At 37.0% G+C, this 23556-nt stretch overlaps 1 protein-coding gene across 1 annotated transcript in view; it reads right to left on the bottom strand.

The window, feature by feature from the left end:
- Window positions 1–23556, bottom strand: part of SRD5A2 (steroid 5 alpha-reductase 2) — a 53591-nt gene that overhangs the window by 7312 nt on the left and 22723 nt on the right. The window contains exon 2 of the mRNA XM_003827163.5: window positions 181–344. Within this exon, the coding sequence (XP_003827211.1) occupies window positions 181–344 (164 nt within the window). The remainder of the gene's footprint in view (window positions 1–180; window positions 345–23556) is intronic.

Genomic DNA, 23556 nt, shown 5'->3' with positions numbered 1-23556 from the left:
CATGATATGTGTTTAAACAATCTCTCTGGCTACCATATAGAGAAAAGACCAGGGTAGAGGTGAGGGAGGGGAAGATGGGATCATTACGAGGTCATTGCAGTAGGGAGAGGCCATGGCGATGTAGATTGTGGGAAGGGTTGTTAGCTGGGAAGTAGGTGAGAAGTGGGCAGATTCACTTACCCAAGCTAAACCGTATGTCTGTGTACCACCCATCAGGGTATTCAGCACAGTAAATCAGATAGTAGCCTTGAAGGACTCCATTTCCAGTGCAGAAGGCAATGCCTCTGAGAATGAGTATAGCTGGATAAGGCCTCCCTCGATTGAGCAGTGAGTACACAAATGTCCTGGGACACACAGGGAGGAAAGGTTAGGATTCACTGTTAAAAAAGAACATGGTCTCATCCCCACCTCTTTCTTAAGCTCACACCAGAAGGTACAAAAACCAGGCTCTGCCATTTCGCCTTAACCCAATACAAATTATCTTCTCCAGGAGGATGTATATCACAGGCCAAAATAATTACATACCTGAAAAGTACAACCACTAAGAAATAATCAACAACATGTAATATATAAATAATTTATGTAATAAATAATGAATAACATGTACCATGCAAAGTGGAATTATCATGACAGAACAACAATTTTAAATAAGTACAATAAATATCCTTAAAGAAATGTTTCCTTCAAGGCAGAAAAAAATACTCACTTGAAAAAGAACTAAATAAAAATAATTTATCAAAAATTATAAAGCCTATTAGTGATAGAGTAAGAGCAAAATCTAGGTCTTTTGATAATCCCAGTTTTCTACATTAAACCTTTCTAATTACTCTTGAATTGGCATTTTCAAAAAGATGTACTGTCACTGTATGTGAATGAGTGATAGACTCAAAAAAGAGAATCCATAGTTAAGTAAGCTTGGGATCTATAACATCAGACAAGACCTAATATTTACTCATTGTGGGGTTTCTTCAAGCCATGGCATACTAAGGATATGATGACTCTCTGAGAAGGAACCCCTAGTTTGGCACATTCATCACAGAGTTGGAGCTCCACTCCAGAAAACACTTTCCTAAACAGGGCAGATAATCCTATACACACAATTGGATCTTGAAGCTTTGAAAACTGATATTTGATTCTGTAAATTTTATATTCATTTTTCTTTCTTTGTCTCTTACACAAAAACACACACACATATGCATGCACACACACATGTACAAATGCACACGCACATGCTCATGCTAGACAACCACACACATCTCCAGAGCATTCATCTGATCTTTTGCAGACAAGAAAGAGCAGACAAGATCTGCAGATTTCACAGATAATCACAGTTGCATTTTGGATAGGAACACCCATCCTTCAAAGTCTGGGAGGTTTGTCTTAGATTTCCTTCTCAAAAACAGGAAGTCTAAGAAATGCCCTGGGCTTCATGTCAGGGATGTGAGTCACCATTTTTTTCACCTGGATCATATGTGAGTGTTGCCTCCTAAAATTGCTGTGAGGATGAAATTATCTAATTTGATGCTTCCTATGAAGAAGCACATTTTAAATTATGGAGTGACTGGCAAAAGTATGCAGACAGGTGTTGCATTATGTGTGAGTCAATTTTTTTTTTTTTTTTGAGATAGAGTCTCATTCTGTTGCCCAGGCTGGAGTGCAGTGGCACGATCTTGGCTCACTGCAACCTCCACCTCCAGGGTTCAAGCAATTCTCCTGCCTCAGCCTCCCAAGCAGCTGGGACTACAGGCACCTGCCACCATGCCCAGCTAATTTTTGTATTTTTAGTAGAGACAGAGTTTCACCATATTGGCCAGGCTGGTCTGGAACTCTTGACCTCGTGATCCACCTGCTTCAGCCTCCCAAAGTGCTGGGATTACAGGCATGAGCCACCGTGCCCAGCTGAGCCAAATTTTATAAACATAAAACATCAAGGTGGTATTGAAGACCTGCACTTTCCCCCTTGGCAACAGCAGTTCCACATCTTTCCTCTCTTGGCTTGAATATGGACAATTCTGTTGGAACAGGGAGGCTGCTCAAGTGTTCTCAGGATGCTGAAACTTCTCACCTCTACCATCTTCTCTCCTGGCCAGTTAATGGACTATGAGGATCTTTAATTATTTGTATTAAAAAGCTGAAGGGGAAAGAAAGGTTAGTTTCCTGTGCTGTCTCCCTAGAAACTAAATGCTGTCTGCTGTCTCCCTCTCCCCTTCACACCTGGACTCAGGTCTACTATGTCATCTGCAGAATGCCTCCCACCCCACCCAATCACAACAGTGCCTACAATTCATGTCAGTAAATAATTACCTTCTCTGTTTCTCACCTCCTTCAAAACACAAATACACACAACAAGAGAAAGGAAATTGAGTCTCTAATACCAGAGTGTGCATAAGTGAATTAGATTCATGAGTTTTACTTCCTTCCCCAGAGGGAAAAAGAACAGAGTGAAGATGTAGTGGGAGAGCAAGGGCTCCGTGGTTAAAAAGGTCAGGCTCGAAGGATTTCACTATTTCATAACTCTGTGATGTTGGACAAACTCCTTCATCTGTAAACTGAGGTTAATTATTAACCTTATTGGATTATGAGGCTGGACTCATTGGACTACTGTTTTATGAGAATCATGGGATTCCTATAAAAATTAAATAAGATGATGCAGGAAAAAGTAACTGATACAGGATTGTTGCTATTTGTTTCTCCTTGCATTCACACTCCAGGAAAGCTTTGGGAGCCTGAAGGTGACTTCTTAGAAGGAAAGGATCCTGAAAGGCTACAGAAAGGTATTTTTTAAAAAGTTGTATTTTTGTAATTCTTGCAGTAGAAGTATGTATTAATCAGGGCAGGCTCACTACTGTAACAAACAACTACAAAGTATCAAAAGATCAACATAATAAAAGCTCATTTCTTGCTCATGCCACAGTAAGACGCTATTCAAGCTTCTGCTCCACAGCCATTCAGGACCCAGGCCCTTCCAAGGAATCTTCTGCATCTATCCAGCAGGCAAAGGAAGAGAGAGGACAAGGAGGATTGTGTAGAAGATTTTCTTAATGACCATGCTTCAGGCTGGAAGTGGCATAAATTCCACCCTCATTCTTTTGGTCCCACCCAACTGCAAGGGAGGCTGGGAAATGCAGCTGATTGGGTTTCCCAGCAGGAAAAAGAAGGAGGTTTGGTGAACACCTGGTACAGACAGAAGACTTTGGAGAACTAGATGTCCCGGAGAACAAATAAAGTTCATCTAATCTGAATAACTTTGCTATTGGAAAGCTGGAAATAGTTCAAAGCTTGTTTCACTGTAGAAAAAGACAAAGACAATGACGAGAAGCGGGAGAGAGTCTATTAGCCCAAGAGGCTGGCAAATGGTGCTGTAGAGTTGCAGGTGAGTTTCCCCTTCAGATCCCATGCTCCACCTATGGTCTGAGACTCAGTTTCCCTGGTTTGGGACCACATCACTTTAATTACCTCCTACACCTCTAATGTAAATTTTCATTCTTTTATGTTTGTTCTTATAGAGAGACTGATAAGTACTCTGTAAATATAAAGTTTTTTTATCATTGCTAAGTAAATATTCATTTGGGGGGATTCATTGGAAAGGGTTAACTGAAATTGCAAATCCAAATTAAACCAAAGAAAAAAAGCTTTAAAATTACACATCTTGCATAGACCAACTCATATTTAACTAAGTCTTCTTCAAATATAAATGCTATTGCTAAGATTATCAAGCCAATTGAAGACTTTTCACTATATGAAATTTTAGACTCATTGTCAATCAAAATAAATTCAAATTCTATATATAAATACAAAGTTTCCATGTATATATTTAACTGTTCTGTATAGTAATTACTCCTTTCTTGACCCTGTAACCTTGTTCATCTACTACTCCATTTTCCTGCTTTCCTTTATAGCAACTCCAGAGAGTTGCTTATGCTCACCATCTCTGTCTTCTCCTCCACTTCCTTCCTCCTTCCCCCTCCTCCCATGGAAACAAATCTTGGTGGGGCCACCAGAGACCATCACATTCCCAAACCCAAGAATCAATTTACAACTCTCTTCTTATTTGACAAATTAATAACTCCCTCTTTCTGGAAACACTTTCTTTACTCAACTTCCAGCACACCACACTCTCTTGGTTCTTCTGCTTCACTGATCTGTTCTCATTTTCCTTTGCTGGTTTCTCCTCATCCTCCTGACCTCTAAATATGAGAGTGCCCCCAGAACTCAGGACTCTTTTTCTTCTTTATTTACAGTCTCTGTCTATGTGATCACATCTAGACATATCATTAAATATCATTCATATAATCTGAATGTGTTCCCCAAAATTTGTGTGCTGGAAATTTAATCCCCAATGCAACGGTGCTGAAAGGTGGGGCCTTTTAGGAGGTGTTTAGGTCATGAGGGCTCTGCCAACATGAATGGATTAATGCTGCTATAAATAGGACTTGAGGGAGTGGATTTGTTCATTCTTGCCCTTTCACCTTCTGCCTTCCTCCACGTGAGAATACACCAAGAAGGAGTCCATCAGATGCTGGCGCCTTGGTCTTGTACATCCCAGCCTCTAGAACCGTGTGAAATAGATTTCTGCTCTTTGTAAATTACCCAGTCTCAGGTATTCTGTTATAGTAGCACAAAACAGACAAAAGCAATTATCTATAGGACAGCAAGTCCCAAATTGATATCTCCAGACAGGATATCTGCAGTCCTTAAACTCAGACTCCTATGGGCAACCTCCTACTATACCTCTAGTTTAATGGATATTTCAATTTTAACACAGTCAAACCCAAACCTCTGATTCCCCATTCTTCTCCAAACTTGCGCTTCCCTCAGTCTTCCCCATCTCAGTAAATGCCAAGTTTATTCTTCCAATTGCTTAAGCCAAAGATCTTAGACCATCTTTGATCTCTCTCTCTCTCATTCTCTCATACCCCACATAAAATCTGTTAGCAATTTCTGTCATCTTTATCTGCAAAATATTTTCAGAATCTGGCCACATCTCACTAACTCCATTATTCCATCTGAGTTTAATCTCTCATTAAACCTCTCCCGGGTATTTGTAAAAGCCTCCTCATTTGACCACCACATTTACTTCACTGCAATCTATTCTCCATATAGCAGACCAATAAAGCTGTAAACTGGATCATATTACTTCTCTCTGAAAACCTCCTTCATGACTAAATGAAAGCCCAAATTCTTGACTGCCTTCAAGACCCTAGACAATCTGATTCCCCAACTACATCTCTGCTCTCTTCTATCACTTTTGTCTTTGTCCATCTCACTGCAGCCACTCTGCTCAAATGTTAGCTTCCCTGACCACCTTATGTAAAATAAACAACCTCCAATGCCTCCAGCACTCACTAGCCTCATAAATCTACTTTACTTTTTCCAGTAGCATTTTTTACTAACATATTCTACTTTCTGTGTTTATTGTCCACCTCTTCCCACAAGAATGTATGCACCATAAAGAGAGAAATGTTATCTATTTTGTTCATCACTATATCTGCAATGCCTTGAACAGTGCCTGGCACACAGCAGGCCTGGAATGAATTTTGAATGAAAGAGAGTCTATCATGTGCTATAAGTGGCACACATCATATGCATGCAGAGCTTCAAATTTTATCTCACTGTATATGCATCATAACTTTTACTTCCAGGGGGGTGTGAAGTGGAGATGCTTTTCCACATTCCTCCTGCTACATATAATTGAGTCTCTGGACGTTATTTAAAAAGCAAACATGAGAAGATTCTAAAAGTTGGAGAGAACAAGGCATATGGGCTAGAAACCTTAGGATTTGAAGAAAAACAAAGCAGTGTGTTCCTGGATTTTCATTTTGCCTCATATATTCCAGATTTAGAGCCATTGAAGTTGGCAACCATAAAATGGAACCATCACAGATCAAAAAGGCCAAACAAAATCTTACTTTCTCTAGCCAAGGAATGAGAAAAAGGGAAAAACCAGAAAGACAAAAACTTTTAGAATATAGTTGCTTTGTTATAACAAACACCACAGAAAAACTGGCTCACTCTCACCCCACTAGTAAAGTCTGATGGAAGTGCAGAAGCCTGTGCTTCCCCCTTACCAAGCTGTTATAGGCACACTAACCCCTTGCCAGGCTGTGTCAGAAAAGGCTGGGTAGGGAGTCAGGAATTCCTACTGGGAAGTAACAAGCTCATCCCACTTCTCCACAGTGTTAGTAGAGACAACATGGGGAGCCAGGATTTCTTAACTCCACATCCTCCTGCTGGCCTGGGTAGTATCAGAGAAGCCCTAGTGGAGAGTTGGAATATTCAACGTTTCCCAGTGACAACAAGGCCACCTTCCCTCCTCCACTGCATTCCATGGTGTCAGTGGAAACCAGTTGGGAGATGAAAGGAAACATTCCCAACTCTCTCAGCCAAACAGGTATCAGTGGAGGACTAACAGGGAGCCAAAAACCCCACCGCCACACAAAAGTAACAAGGAGCCTCCACGTTCAGGTTTCAAAATGTCCAGGTTTCAATTGAAAATAACTTAACATACCAAGAACCAAGAAGGTCTCAAACTGAATTTTTAAAAATCAATAGATGCCAATACACTGTATTATGTAATTCTAAATGTACGAAGGGGGAATATTTAAGACAATTATATTATAAATGAGGAAGAAAAATGTGGCATTACGGGAAGTATGTTTTCTACACTCAAACTGGTAAAATGACAACACTTTTAAACTATGAAAAATTGTGCATATATAATTTAACACCAAGAGCAATCACTAAAAAACTATATGAAAGAGATTCTCTTGTATCAAATCTAAGGATAAATCAAAATGAAATTCTAAAAAATATTCATATAATCACCAGGAAGCATAAAAAAGGAAAACACATAGAAAAACAGAGAGAACAAATATAAAACAAAAAATAAAATTTCAGACTTAAGCATTAATACATTAATAAATCCAATAAATGTAAATAATTCAAATCATTGTAAAGACAAGAGTTGGCTAAAGACAATTAAAAGACAAGAGTTGACTAAAACATAACCAAACAATAGGTTGATGACAAGAAACTCACTCAAATATAACAATATAGTCAGGGTAAAAGTAATAAAAAGGGGAAAAGATGTATCATAAAAACATTAAATAAAGGAAGGTAGGGAGAGCATCCTGGGGAGCTGCAAGAGTAAGAAACATGAGGAATCTGTCTCCCTGCTTAGGCAATAATTGCACTGACAAAGTATGTCTGATATAACTGTTTTGGAAATCTGGAGTCTATTGAAGGCTTGCAACTTTCAGGGAAACATTTGGATGGTACATTGCAGTTAACTTTGATTTCAGTTCAGTCAATTTTAGCTCTTAGCACAGTAACAGCTACCCATTTCCTATCCCCACCCCTGTGCCAGGCAGCTGTGCATGTATTCCTGCAGCAGCTTGCACACAGCTTGAAGGAGCCAGGATAAGCAAAAAGGACCCTGTCCTCTAAGTATCAGGCATATGTGCTTAGATTGATGATTGCTGCTTCTGATCAGAGAGGTACAGACAAAGAGGTGGTGGGTCTTTGCTGTTACACCTTATTCCACTGTTGCAAACCCCTCCCCATCCAGCTGAAATGACTTCCAGAGATTTAAAGGGCTGGCACCCTATTTCCACTCCTTTTTTCATTTTTCTCTTTTTCTCCTTTTGGGAGCCAGATATTAAAGATTAGGACATTCACAAACAACTGAATATATGGGGAAAATTAGAAAGTTAACACACATGACCACAGAAAGATGCAAGCTCAGAGAATACCAGTAAAGACCTTATGTTTACACCTCAGGCTGATCCTTGGCACAGAGACAGACTAAAGCAATTTTTATAAACAAACAAAACAATAACAAAAAGCAAACAACCTTGAGGAAAAAGAAGAGTCTGCATCCCAGAGTTACCACATCATTAAATTGAAATACCCAACTTTCAACAAAAAAAACCACAAGGCATTCAAAAAAAAAGAGGAAAATATAGCCCATTCAAAGGAAAAAACAGTCAACAGAAACTGCCCCTGAAAAAGACCTAACAGCAGATCTACTCAAAAAAGACTTTAAAATAACTGTCTTGAAGATACTTTAAGAACTGGAAAAGAGGGAGGGTGGAGCAAGATGGCCAAACCGAAACCTGCAACAATGATCCCCACTGCAGGAAGACCAATTTAACAACTATCTACACACACAAAAAGCACCTTTGTAAAAACAGAAAATCAGATAAGCAATCACAGTACTTGGTTTTAACTTCATATTGCTGAAGGAGGGACTGAAGAAGGTAAGAAACATAGTCTTGAATTGCCAATGATGCCCCTCCCCTATCCCTCTGGCAGCAGCCACATAGCACAGAGAGACAATCTGTAAACCTGGGAAATGGAAAGTACAGTGATTGTGGGGCTCTGCATTGAACTCAGTGCTGCCCTGTCACAATGGAAAGTAAAGCTGGGCTAAACTCAGCCAATGCCAACACACACAGGGAGCATATAGATCAGCCCTAGCCAGAGGGGAATCACCCATCCCAGCAGTTGGAACTTGAATTTTCACAAGACTTACCACCATGGGCTAAAGTGCTCTGGGATCCTAAACAAACTTGAAAGGCAGTCTAGGCCACAAGGACTGCAATTCCTGGGCAAGTCCTAGTGCTGTGCTGGGCTTAGAGTCAGTGAACATTGGACACCAGCCAGGGTGGCTAAGGAAGTGCTTGTGCCATTCCTCCTGCAACACCAGGCAACACAACTCACAACAAAATTTACTCCCACCATCTGCTTAAGGAAAGGAAAGCAAAGAGTAAAGAGGGCTTTATTTTGTATCTTAGAAGTGATTATTATGCACTGCATGCCTGTATCAAAATACTTCATGTACCTCATGAATATATACACCTACTACATACCCAAAAAATAAAATTTAAAAGCCTAGGCAACATAGTGAGACCTCATCTCTATTAAATTTATTTATTTATTTATCCAGGCATGGATGGCACACACCTGTAGTCCTAGCTACTCAAGAGGCTAAGGCAGAAGGATCACCGGAGCCAAGGAGGTTGAGGCTGCAGTGAGCTAACTGAACCATGTACTACAGCCTGGATGACAGAGCAAGAACCTGTCTCAATAAATAAATAAATAAATAAACTAAAAGTAAATGTGGATGAAGTCAAGAAAACAATGTATAAACAAAATGACAATACAAATAAAGATTTTGAAAACCTAAAAAGAACATCTGGAGCTAAAAATTAAAATAACAGAAATGAAAAATTTACTAGAGGGCTTTGAGGGAAGATATGAGTAGGCAAAAGAAAGAATCAGAGAACTCAAAGATAAGGCAATGGAAATCATCAAGTCTGAGGAACAAAAAGAAAACAAAACTGAAGAAAAGTGAGCAGAGCCCAAGAGACCTGTGAGACATCATCAAGGGGCTCAACATACACACCATGAGAGTCCCAGACGAAGCAGAGAGAAAGAAAGGAGTAGAGAGAATATAGGAAGAAATAATGGTGAAAAATTCTTCGAATTTGAAAAAAGACATGAACATAAACCTCCAAGAAGCTCAATTAACTCCAAGTAAGATGAATTCATAGATACCCACATGGATATACATTATAGTCAAACTTTCCAAATACAAAGGCAAAGAGAAAATCTTGAAAGCAGCAAGAGATAGAAATGACTTGACACATACCAAGCATCTGCAATAAGATTATCTACAAATTTCTCATCAGAAATTTTAGAGATAAGAAGGCAGTGGGCTGATATTTTCAAAGTGCTAATATAAAAAAGAAACTGTCAAGCAAGAACACCATATCTGGCAAAACTTGAAAGTGAGGAGAAACTTAAGACATTCCCAGCTAAACAAAAGCTGAGATAGCTTGCTGCCCTACATCTGCCATGCCAAAACTGTTAAAGGGAGTCCTGCAGGTTAAAATGAAAGCATACTATACAGTAACTAGAATCTATATAAAGAAATAAAAATATCAATGAAGGTAAACATAGGGACATTGTAAAAGGTGGTATTATTATAACGATGTTTCTTGACTTTGTGTTCTGTACATGATTTAAGAAACTAATATTTTTTAAAAAAACAATTATTAGTCTAAAAGTTAATATCACTGAAACTATGGTTGCTAACTCATTATTTTTTCCATATAAGAGTTTAATGCATTTCAAGGAATTATTTATGTTTTGTGACACATGATATATAAAGTTGCAATTTTGTGACATTAACAATCAAAGAGAGATGGGAAGGAGCTGTTAAAGTAGCAGAGTTTTATGTTATTGAAATTAAGCCGGTTTATAAGTTAGAATGTTATAAATTTAGGATGTTAAATGTAATTCCAATGGTAACTGCAAAGAAAATAGCTATAGAATATATACAAAAGGGAACAAGGGATGGGGAGTTATAAGGTGTACAGAAAACAAATATAAAAATTATAGAAGTAAGTTCCTCCTTTTCAGTAATAACATACATGAAAATGTATTAAACTCTTCAACCAATACAGATGAGCAGAATGGATTTTTTAAATGATCCAAATATATGCTGTCTACAAGAGACTCACTTTAGCTCCAAAGACACAAATAAATTGAAAGTGGAAAAATGGAAGATGACATTTCATGCAAATGGAAATGAAAAAAGAGCAGATGTGGCTGTACTAACAGGCAAAATGGACTTTAAATTTTTTAAAAAATGGTTACAAGAAACAAAAAAAGTACTTAATCTTAAAAGGTTCAGTATAGCAAGAAGATAGAAGACTTATGAGCATTTATGCACCTAATGACAGACCATCAAAATAAAGACAATGAAAACTTCAGAATTGAAATAAAAAGAGACATTTCTGCAATAATAGTTAAAGAATTCAATACCACACTGTCAAAAATGAATAGAATAACTAGACAGAATATAAGTAATGACATAGAGAACTTAACACAATAAACCAACTAGATCTAACAGAAATATACAAAACAACTCTGACCACAACAGGATAAAGTTAGAAATCAATAACAAAAGTAAAACTGAAAAATCTATAAATATGTGAAAATTTTAAAACACATTCTTTAAAAAAATTAATGGATCAAAAGAGAAAGCAAAGGCAAATTAGAAAATACTTAGATATGAATGGAAATGACAACATAACATACTAAAACTTATAGGATGCAGCAAAAGTAGTGTTAAGCATGAAATCTGAAACTACAAATGATTATATTAAAAACAAGGAAGATCCTATATCAACCAACTAACTTTACAACTTAAGGAGCTAGAAAAGAATAAGCTAAACCCAAAGCTACCAGAAAGAAGGAATAATTAAGATTAGAACAAAGATCAAAGAAATCAAGAATAGAAAAACAAGGGTAAAACCAATAAAACCAAATCCTCCTTCTTTAAAAATTATTTTTAAAAATGACAATTCTACACTTAGATTGACTAAGAAAAATAGAGACAAGACTCAAATTACTAAAATCAGAAATAAAAGTGGGACATTACTACTTATTCTATGGGAATAAAAAGAATTCTAAGACAGCACTATGAACAATTGTACCCCCCAAAATTGGATAACCTACATGAAAAAGTTCAAATTCCTAGAAATACTAAACCTACCAAGACTAAATCATAAAGAAATAGAAAATTTGAAAAGACTTATAACTAGTAAGGAGATTACATAAGTAATCAAAAATCAAAATCTCATAATGAAAAAAAAAAGCCCTTGATCTAACAGTTTCACTGGTGAATTCTACCAATAGTAGAAATACTTCTACCATTTAAAGAACTAACCCCAATTGTTCTCAAACTTTTCCAAAAAAAAAAAAATGAAGAGGAGAGAGAACACTTCCTGACTTATTCTATGAGGTCAGCATTATCCTGACACCAAATTTAGACACAGACACTATCAGAAAAAAAAATTATAGAGCAGTATTTTTTATGAACATCAAAGCAATTTTTTAAACAAAATACTAGCAAACCAAATTGAGCAGCATATAAACAGAATTATAGACCATGATCAAGTAAGACTTAATTCTAGAATGCAAGGATAACTCAACATACAAAAATCAATCAATGTAATCCATAGCGTTGTCAGGCTTACAGAGGGTAAAACACATGGTCAATTAATTGATGCAGAAAAAGCATTTGAAAAATTCACTCTTTCATGATAAAAGCACCAACCAAACTGAGAATGGAAGGCAACTTCCTCAACATAATAAAATCTGTATATTAAAAACCCAAAGCAAACGTACTCAAAGATGAAAGCTCTTCTTTTAAAATCAGGAACAAGGCAAGGGTGCTGCTTTTGCCATTTCTATTCAACATAGTGCTAGAAGTTTTAGCCAGAGCAATTAGACAAGGAAAAGAAATCAAAGAGATACAAATCAGAAAGAAGGAACTAAAATTATCTCTGCTTACAGATGATATGATCATGTGTCTAGAACACTCTAACGATTCCACATACATTTTTAAAAAACTGTTAAGTTAATAGACGAATTAAGCAAAGTAGCAGGATAGAGAGTTGACACACAAAAATCAGTTGCATTTCTATACACTTACAATAAACAATATGAAAAGGATATTAAGAAAGTCTCATTTACGATAGCATCAAAACAAATAAAATACTTAGGAATTAACTAAAGACGTGAAAGACTTGTACAGTAAAAAATTATAAAATATTGCTGAAAGAAGTTAAAGAAGAATATAAAAATGGAAAACATTCCATGTTCATGGACTGGAAGACAATATTTTTCAAATGTCCATACTACCAACACAATCTATTGACTCAATACAATCCCTATCAAAATTCCAATGACTTTTTTTTTTCAGAAATAAAACAGTCCACTATAAAACTCAAATGGAATCTCAAGAGCCATCAAAAAGCCAAAACAATTTTGAAAAAGGAGAAAAAATATTGAGGTCTCACATTTCCTGATTTCAAATCTTACTAAAAACTATAGTAATCAAAGCAATATAGTACTGGCATGTAGACAATAAAAGTCTATAAAGACAAAGACATGCAATCTACCTAGATGCCCATTAATGATGGATTGGATAAAGAAAATATGTTACATATACATCTTGGAATACTATGCAGCCATAAAAAATTAAATTATGTCCTTTGCAGCAACATGGATGCAGCTAGAGGCCTTTATCCAAAGCAAATTAATACAGGAACAGAAAACAAATACTGCACATTCTCACTTATAAGTAGGAGCTAAACGTTGAGTACACCTGAACATAAAGACAAAAAGAACAGACACTGGGGACTAATAAAGTGGGAAGGGTGAGAGGGGGCTAAGGGCTGAAAAACTACCAGTTGGCTACAATGCTCACTAACTGGGTGACGGGATCATTTGTACACCACACCTCAGCAACATGCAACTTACCCATGTAATAAACCTGTACATGTGCCCCCTCAACTTTATTTTAAAGTTAAAAAAAATTAAAATAGGCTGGGCACAGTGGCTCACACCTGTAATCCCAGCACCTTGGGAGGCCAAGGAGGGCGGATCACCTGAGGTCAGGAGTTCAAGACCAGCCTGACCAACATGGAGAAACCCTGTCTCTACTAAAAATACAAAAAAGTAGCCGGGCGTGGTGGCACATGCCTGTAATCCCAGTTACTAGGCAGGGTGAAGCAGGAGAATCACTTGAACCTGGGAGGCAGAGGTTGTGGTGAGCCGAGATGGCGCCATTGCACTCCAGCCTGGGCAACAAGAGTGAAACTCCATCTCAAAAAATAAAATAAAATAAAATAAAAACAAAAATAAAAGTCTAAAAAGGCACATAGACCTGTGAAATACAATACAGAGTCCAGAAATAAACCCTAATATATATGGTTAAATGATTTTTGACAAGGGTGCTATGATGGTTGATTTTGGATGTGGCCTTGGCTGGATTAAGGCATACCCAGCAGCTGATAAAGTACAAATTATTCTCAATGCTTCAGTAGAAACTGATCTTGTCTCCCTTCTGTAAAAGGGAAACCCAAGTGATTTAGCATTTGATTCTAATGATTGGGCTACCCCAGGTGCATCTGTGAGGGTGTTTCTGGAAGAGATTGGCATTTGAGTTGGTGGACTGGGTGGAGAAGATCTGCCCTCAATGTGGGTGATGGAATAAAAATGTAAAGGAAGGACAAATTCTTGATCTGTCTTCTGGAGCCAGAATTCATTTCTTCTACCCTTTTCAAGTGTACATGGGATATATACCATGGTAGATTATATTTGTATCATGAGACAAGTTCAGATTCTCTGGTCTTTGGAATTTAGGACTTGCACCAGCAATTCTCCAGGCTCTTGGGCTTTCAGTCCTGGACTGAAAATTGCAACATTGGCTTCCATGGTTCTAAGGCCATTAGACTTGGAATGAGCCATGCTACCAGCTTCCCTGGCACTCCAGCTTACAGATGATCTGTTATGAAACTTCTCAGCCTACATAATCAAGTGAGTCAATTCCCCTAATAAATCCTTTCTTATATCTCCCCCGCCTCTCTCTACATAGATAGATAGATAGATATAGATATAGTTAGATAGATATAGATATAGATATATATCTCCTATTAATTCTGTCTCTCTGAAGAACCCTGATTAAAACAGATGTCAAGACCATTCAGTGGAGAAAGAACAGTCTTTTCAGCAAATCATGCTGGGAAAACTGGATATCCATATGCAAAATAAAGAAATTAGACCCTTACCTAATACTATATAGAAAAATTAACTCAAAATTGATCAAAGACCTAAATATAAGAAAAAAACTATAAAATTCTTAAAAGAAAACATAGGACAAAAGCATCATGATACTGTATCTGGCAGTGATTTCTTGGATATGCTACCAAAGGTGCAGCCAACAAAAGAAAAAACAGAAAAACTGAACTTCATGAAGAATCTTTAAAATTGTACATCAAAGACACTATTAATAGAGGAAAAGGGCAACCCACAGAATGGGAGAAAGTATTTGCAAAGCATATATCTGACAAGAGATTGACATCCAGAATATATAAAGCACTCCTAAAACTCAACAACAACAACAAAAAATTGGGCAATGGACTTGAATAAATGTTTCTCCAAAGAAGCTATGCAAATGGCCCATAAGAACCTGAAAAGATGCTCAACATCACTAATCTTTAGGGAAATTAAAATCAAAACTACAATGAGATACCATCTCCAACCAAACCAATTAAGATGGCTACTATTAAGAAAACAAAAAATAACAAGTCTTGGCAAAGATGTGGAGAAACTGGAACACTTGTGCCCTGATAGTAGAAATGTAAAATGGTGCAGCCACTGAGGAAAACAATATGGTGGTTATTCAAAAATTAAAAATAGAATTACTACATGACACAGCAAATCTACTTCTGAATATGCATCTAAAAGAACTGAAAACAGGGTCTTGACGCAATATTTGTGCACACATTTATAGAAGCATTATTCACAATAGCTAAAATGTGGAAGCAATCAAGTGTCTATTGACAGATGAATAAATGGATAAGCAAAATGTGGTATATACTTACAATGGCTTTATAAAGGAAGAAAATTCTAACACGTACTATAACATGGATGAACCCTGAAAGCAATGTGCTAAGTGAAATAAGCCAGTCACGAGAAGACAAATTCCGTATGATTCACTTATATGAGGTAGTTAAAAGTAGTCAAAAGCATAGAAACAGAAAGTAGAATGGTGGCTTCCAGGGGCTGGAAGTAGAGGGAATTATTATTATTATTATTATTATTATTATTATTATTATTTAAGATGGAGTCTCACTCTGTCACCCAGGCTGGGGTGCAGTGGCACAATCTCGGCTCACTGCAACCGCCGCCTCCCAGGTCCAAGCGATTCTGCTGCCTCAGCCTCCCAAGTAGCTGGGACTACAGGTGCCCACCACCACACCAGTCTAATTTTTTGTATTTTTAGTAGAGATGGGGTTTCACCGTATTAGCCAGGTTGGTCTCAATCTCCTGACCTCATGATCCACCCGCCTCGGCCCTCCAAAGTGCTGGGATTACAGGCGTGAATTATTTTCTTACTAGGTACAGAGTTTCAGTTTTATAAGATAAAGAGTCATGAGCTAAATAGAAGTGATGGTTGCACAACATTAAGAATGTATTTAATGTCACTCAAAATGGTTCAAATGTTAAGTTCTATTATGTGTATTTTGCCACAATAAAAAATAATAAATGTTAAAAGTAAAAATGAAGTAGAGTTACTATACTAATTTCAGATAAAGTAGACTCTGAGCAAATAAAATTACCAGAATTAGAGAGGGACATTATATAATGATAAAATGGTAAGTTAACCATGAAGATATAGAAGTCTTAAATGTGTGTGCATCAAGCAACAAACTGGCAAATTATATGAAGCAAAACCAGAAGGAAAAATAAATAGATCTACTATTAAAGCTGAAGGCTTCAACACCCATTTCTAAACCATAGATAGGAAAACCAGAAAACTAGGAAAACTAGAAAATCAGCAAAGATATAAAAGAACTCAACAACACTATCAACCAACAAGATATAATCAGCATTTCTACTGAACAGCATCAAACAACAGCAGAATGCACATTCTTTTCAAGTGGCCATGGGATATATACCACGGTAGACCACATCTTATATCATAAGGCAATCCTAGACAAATTTTTAAAAAGTAAAATTATATAGAATATGTCACCTGGCCATAATAGAAACAAAACAGAGATCAGATATAATAATAACAAGAAATTCTCCAAAATTTAGAAACTAAACAGCATATTTTTAAATAATTCATGGATCAAAGACCAAGTCTCAAGGTAAATTAAAAACTACATTCATCTTTGTTTTTTGTAACCACTTTATAAAATAAACTAGGTAATTTATTTCTTAATTTTCAATATCCCCAAAATAGAGATATCCTGGTCCAGATGGCTTTACTGGAGAATTCTACCAAACATTTAAATAATTAATACCAATTCTATGTCATTTCTTCCAAAAAATAGAAGAGCTTCTCAATTCATTTTATAAAGCTTGTATTACCCTAATCCAAAAAAAAAAAAGGTAAAGATAAACCAGATAAACACAGTGCAAAGAAGAACAAGAAAAAAATTACAGGCTACTAGTCCCCATAAAAACTGATGCAAAAACATTTAACAAACAGAATTCAGTAATTCTATATGAAGAATTATATAGTATGACCAACTGGAGATATAGTTCAGAGATGCAAGGCTGGTATACTTAAAAATCAATTGATGTAACCCACCTTATTAACAGAATAAAAAAAGAGAAATAACCTGATTATATCAATCATTTAAAAATTTTATAAAATTCAATTTCTATTAATGATAAAATTATAAGAAATAGAAAATAAGAGTAGAGGAAAACTTCCTGAACTTGATAAGGAACATCTACAGCTAACATTATATCGAACAGTCAGTAACTGAATGTTTTTTCCTTAAGATCGTGAACAAGACAAAGATGTGCATTCTTACTACTTTTATTCAACAACATGCTAGAAATTCTAGTCAGTGTAATAAGGTAAGAAAAAAATTTATAGATTAGAAAAGGAGAAATAAAAGTCATTTGCAAATCACATGATTATCTATGTGGGAAATCCCCAAAAATATACAGAAAAAAAACCCCTCACTTCTAATAAATTATTTCAGTGAATTTGCAGGATACAAAATACACAATTAAATTTCTATTTGCTACTAATGAATATGTTGACACTGAAATTTTAAAATATCACCAAATTTACGATGATCCAAAAACTACCATATTTTGTTGTAAATCTAACCAAACATGTACAAGGGTTCTATAGTGAAAACTCCAAAGAATTAATAAAATAAATTAAAGATCTTTTTTAAATGGTGACATATCATGTTCATGGATTAAAAGACTCAATATAGCAAGGATATTAATTCTCCCCCAAAATGACAATGCAATTTTTATTACATCCCAGAAATTTTTAAATAAATATAGACAAGATAATTCTAAAATGTACACATGCTCCTCAACTTACAACGAGATTACTTCCTGATAAAACCATTGTTTTCAATATATCAGAAGTTGAAAATACATTTAATACAACTAACCCACCAAATATAACAGCTTAGCTTGCTTTACCTTAAACTTACTCAGAACACTTACATTAACCTACAGTTCAGCAAAATAATCTAGCACAAAGCCTATTTTATAATAAAGTGTTGAATATGTCATGCAATTTATTTAATAGTTCTGTGCTAAAAGTGAAAAACAGAACAGTGTGTGGACACTGCGTATGGTTTCTACTGAATGCATTTTGCTTTCATACCTTCATATAGTCAAAAAGTTTTAAGTAGAACTGTTGAATTTCAGGGACCATCTGTATACGGAAAGTCAAAGGAACTTGGATAACTAAAATAATTGGAAAAAAAAGTCAGAGTTCCTACTATATAGTGATCAAGACTATGTGCTGTTGGTGGTGGGATAGACACATAGATTGACAAAACAGAATATAGGACCCAGAAATAGAGCCATAAAAATAGGCTCAAATGATTTTTCATAAAGGTGGAGAAGCAAATCAATGGAGGAAAATTAGCCTTTCAGTCAGGAGACAATCCTCAGGATCTAGGACTAAGCAAAGAGGTCTCAGACTTGACACCAAAAGCACCATCCATAAAAGGAAAACTCATAAATTGGACTTCATCAAAATTTAAAACTTTTGCACTTCAGGGGAGTGATATCAGCAAGATGGTAGAATAAATGGTCCCTCACCTCATTATTCCACAGAAACATCAAGCTAACAATAATATACATACCAAAATACCTTTGTGAGACTACTTTTATGAGAAGTTGCAAGCATCCTAGATGAGCACAAAATGAAGAACAGCCACATTAAAACAAATAAGAAGAGCAATTACACTTTACCTATGTCAGCCTCTCCCCAAAGCCAGCACAGATCAATGCCAAGGGATATTGCCTCAACCCACACTTCTCTCATTAGGAGGGGAAGAGAAGTGGAATGACCATCCGGCATCCCAGTCTTTCAGTGAATTGTCCAAGGGGACAGTTTCTATCTTGCCTCACATGGAACATTGACAGTACTGCCATAGTTTGGACCCCTGGGTCAACTCAACAATGGAAAGGGCATAAACAGATTGTTACAGGATAGCAGAGCTCTGTGAGATTGGGAGAAATTGCAGAACCTAGGCATCTCACCAAGAAGAGAGAAGAGTGGTGTATACCTCCAACCTCTTGGTCTTTCACTACATTGCCAGAAGAATGCCAGTCCCTGTTCCACTCAACCCAAAGGACTGACAGAATGAGTATAGTTTGATGGGGGCAGCTAAGAACAAAGGAAAAGAGGCAGTCAGCTTGCTATGTGAGAGGCTCTCCAAATCTCTAGCTGGGCTAATTGATGAAGGTCTTTAACTGTCAACACCACTCCATAAAAACTGGGAGAGATGGCTGTTTTTTCAAATGTGCAGACACCAAGGCAAAGCTACAAGAAACATAAAAAATCTGGGAAACATGACACAATCAAAGGAAAAAACAAATCTCCAGCAACCAACCCTACAGAAGTGGAGATCTTTTAGATGCCTGACAAAGAATTCAAAATACTTATCATAAAGAAGTTTAATGAGTTACGAGAGGAAACATATGAACAACCAAAGGAAATCAGGGAAGTAATACCTGAAAAATGAGATTCTCAGTAAAAAGATAGGAACTATACAAAGAACCAGACAAATTCTGCATCTGAGGAATCTAATTGCTGAAAGAAAAACAATCAATAGAAAGCTTCAAAAACAGAATTGATCAAACCTAAGAAGGAATCGGTGAACTCAAAGACAAGTTATTTGAAATTATCCAGTTAGAAGTGCAAAAGAAAAAAGAATGAAAGAGTTAAGAAAGCCTAAGGGACATATGAGACATCATCAAGACAACAAATATATACATTATGGTGATTCTAGAAGGAAAGCAGAGATACAATAGGAAAAAAAGCTTATTTAAAGAAATAATCACTGAAAATTTCCCAAATTCCAGAAGGGAAATGAACACTCAGATTCATGAAGCTGAAAGCACCACAAATAGGATGAATATAAAGAAATCTAGACCAAGACACATTACAATCAAATTGCCAAAATACAGAGACAAAGAAATTGTCGAAGGCAGCAAGAGAAATGTGACATGTCACATACAAGGACACATCAATAATACCATCAGATTTCTCATAAGAAACCTTACACACCAGAAGACAGTGGAATGACACATTCAAACGGCTGAAGAAAAATAAAACTGCCAATTCAGCTGAGGTAGGTCCACACCACAGAATACTACTCTGCAATCTAAAGGAAGGATATTTGAGGAGTTTGGACAAAGGAATAGTAAGCATAGTAAGCAATATATAAATATTAGCTGTCTGTGGTCCTTTGCTGAGATTTCCCTTACTGGATGTCTGAACTAAAATTGATTTCAATGGTCTAATATAACTCCAACAAGGTATATTAGCTCCCTGTGGCTGCTGTAACAGGGGTTACGGAGGTTTGGACAAAGGAATAGTAAAGGGTTTGGACAAAGGAGTAGTAAGTTTTGATAAGAGAACTGAAAAGACTTGAAGGCTAGTCAATTTCTAGGAAAAATAAACCTTTTGGAGCATGATAGTGCACATCTGTGAGGGATCTTGAGATAATCCCTATCCGTAGGAATTCCTTCCTACCCATAATAGGAAGGATAATTCTACTACTTGTTATCCTCCAAGTGATAGCTAAAACCTACGGCCAACAGTCTTTTAGAAGTAGAATACCACATAACATCTGTTGTGAGTACACTTGCAACCGATCTAGGAGAAAGGGAAAAAGACCCGGGTATCTTTCTCAAAAAATCTCTTACCTCAATCTAGAAGATTGAAGATAAACACTAACTCCCTGAAAAAAAAGTCGAGCCTGTCACTCACACATGCTTAATATGAATGCTTTAATCAAATCATAATCAGATGGTACTTGCCCTACCTAACAGCAACTCCACTGTGAAAATGAGCACTGTGATTACGGAGATGAAGAGGTCATTTTTGCAACTGGAGACAACTTGGAGAAAGAAGAGCTCTAGGTATAGTTTTTCAATATGGACATTCCCTGTGGTATTGGATATCCCCAGGGAACACTGCCTCAGGAGAAGCAGTTAGAGAAGAATCCTAAAACAAATGTGGAAAAACAGAAAGATCATTTTGCCTGAAGTCTCTTGATGGTTGCCTTGCATGTTGAGAATGATCACACAAGGTGACTTTGGCTCATCCCTTCTAAGGTGGCAGATAAGGAGTACTCAGTGATGCAGGATTTCATTTTGCTTTTCCCTGGCATCAATTTGCATTTTTCACCTGGCTCTCTGGAAACATGTTGCTTTAAACACTCCTTCCATTACTCAAATGGTAGAAATTTCCAACATGTTTCAGGACCATGAAAAATATGTAGGGACAGATGGTTCTTCGGTATCAATCAGACTGTGTTCAGGTAGGCTTATTCTGTTTATGTGCCCTGGTGATGAATAGTCCTGGTAAGATAGCCTCTATCCTGATTGTGTGTGTGTGTGTGTGTGTGTGTGTGTGTGTGTGTGTGTGTGTGTGTGTGTGTGTTACCGCCAGGCCAGTGAAGAATTTAAAGCTTACAGACATAAGGTAATGTGCCCAAGGCCACACAGCTACAAAGAGGCAGCAGAGATGGAATTTAAATGTGGGTCTTCTGCTTCAAAATAACTCACTTATTTCCAAGTGGAAAGGGAAATTGTGACCAACACACACAACTAGAAAAAAAAAAAATCCCACATGTCGTTCAAGAAAACCCAGGTTTGGATTTCAGACATTTTAGTCCAAGGACCTAATTGCATCTACAGTGGTCATCTGTTGTATTTGCCACCCAATATTCATTCTCCCTTCTGATGGTACCTACACTGGTTCTTCAGAACAGACCTACCTCTTTCCACAGTCTTAGCCCATGTATTAAGAGGGGTCATCCTTTCCAAGGTCCTTGGCCAAACAGAACAGGAAGGGGTGCTATCACATTGGTTGTCTCAGGCATGAGTATTCAACCCAACAAATCTCGGTAAGGTTTTGCTTACATTTTTTTCTAGGACTGTTTATTTTCATGTGCCTTGAACCTGAGAGAATGTAGGTCTTAGTACAGTTGTCTTGCCACTACCTAAGGATGGCCTTTCTGAAACTACAGCCAGCAAAAGTAGAGCCAAGAGCTGGAGAAAGAAACCAGGTCCTGATAGTATCTTTGGAACCACTGCATTGATCTGGACCTGAAGCTGGAATTTTCCAGTTATGAGAGTTAATAAATTAGGGTTTCACTTAAGCCTATTCAGATTGATTTTTCTATCACTTGGGACAGAAAACATGTCCTGATAATGTAGCATCACCCTGTTCTCTTTTAAAATAAGCATCAGACTTTTCCAAATGTAAACCCAAAATTAGCCAGGCAGAGCCATGCGGCCTGTAGTCCTAGCTACTCAGGAGGGTAAAGTAGGAAGATCTCTTGAGCCCAGGAGTTCAAGGCCAGCCTGGGCAATATAGTGAGATCATATCTCTAAAATGAAAACAAAAACAAAAACAGCCATCATTGGTGAGATTTTGGGTACACATTTTAGCACAAAATAGAGTTTCTCAAAAAATTGTTCTCTTTGGAGCAAAACCACCAAGAAGCCTTTCCTTGTTGGAGCTCTCTATATGCCAAAGGCCATTGGGCCAACCAGTCCTCTGAGCACTTGCTCCACTTCTGTGGGTCCTTGCCGAGAAGTAACTACAAACATTGACAATAAATAGTCACTTGTTTGTATATTTGGATGGTACCTGTTGTGTAAATAATGGTTTTAGACATATTAGAGAATGGGATGTGCAGGCCAAATGTGAAGTCCACTAAACACAGAATGAGTCAGTGATGCCTCCCATCCAAGCTTACTTTTTATTATGCCATCTTGTATAGTGGGTTGAATGGTAGACCCCAAAAAGATATCTCTATGTCCTAATTCCAGGAACTTATGAATAGTACCTTATGATAGCAAAAAAAAGTGAATATTATCTTCTATGGCAAAAGATGTGACTACATTAAGAATCCTTAGAAAAGGAGCTCATCCTGTATAATCCATGTGGGCCCTAGATGCAAACACATGGATTCTTATACAAGAAATACCAGGAGAAGAAAGACACACAGGGGAGGAAGTAATATGAAGATGAAGCAAAGAGAGATGTGACCGCAAGCCAAGGAATGCCAATAGCCACCAGAAGCTGAAAGAGGAAAGGAGCAGGTTTTCCTTCAGAGCTTCCAGAAGAAGTGTGGCCCTGCTGACACCTTGATTTCAGACTTCTGGCCTTCAGAATAGTAAGAGTAAGATTTATTTTGTTTTAAGCCACTTTGTGGTAATTTATTACAGCAGTCACAGGAAGTTAATATAACTTGTTGGAGTAATATTACACTATTGAGATCAATTTCAGTTCAGACATCCAGTAAGGGAAATGTCAGCAAAGGACGACAGACAACTAATATTTATATATTGCGTACTATGTTCCAGGCAATGTTCTAAGTACTTTGCCCATATTAACTCATTTAATCTTTATAACAACCCTAGGAGATAGGTATTATTATTCCCATTCTACAGAGAAGGAAA

The sequence above is a fragment of the Pan paniscus genome, chromosome 12 (assembly GCF_029289425.2).
Source record: "Pan paniscus chromosome 12, NHGRI_mPanPan1-v2.0_pri, whole genome shotgun sequence".
Lineage (NCBI taxonomy): Eukaryota > Metazoa > Chordata > Mammalia > Primates > Hominidae > Pan > Pan paniscus.
The sequence above is the reverse complement of the archived record's forward strand: the minus strand, read 5'-3'. Positions and strand labels throughout refer to the sequence as shown.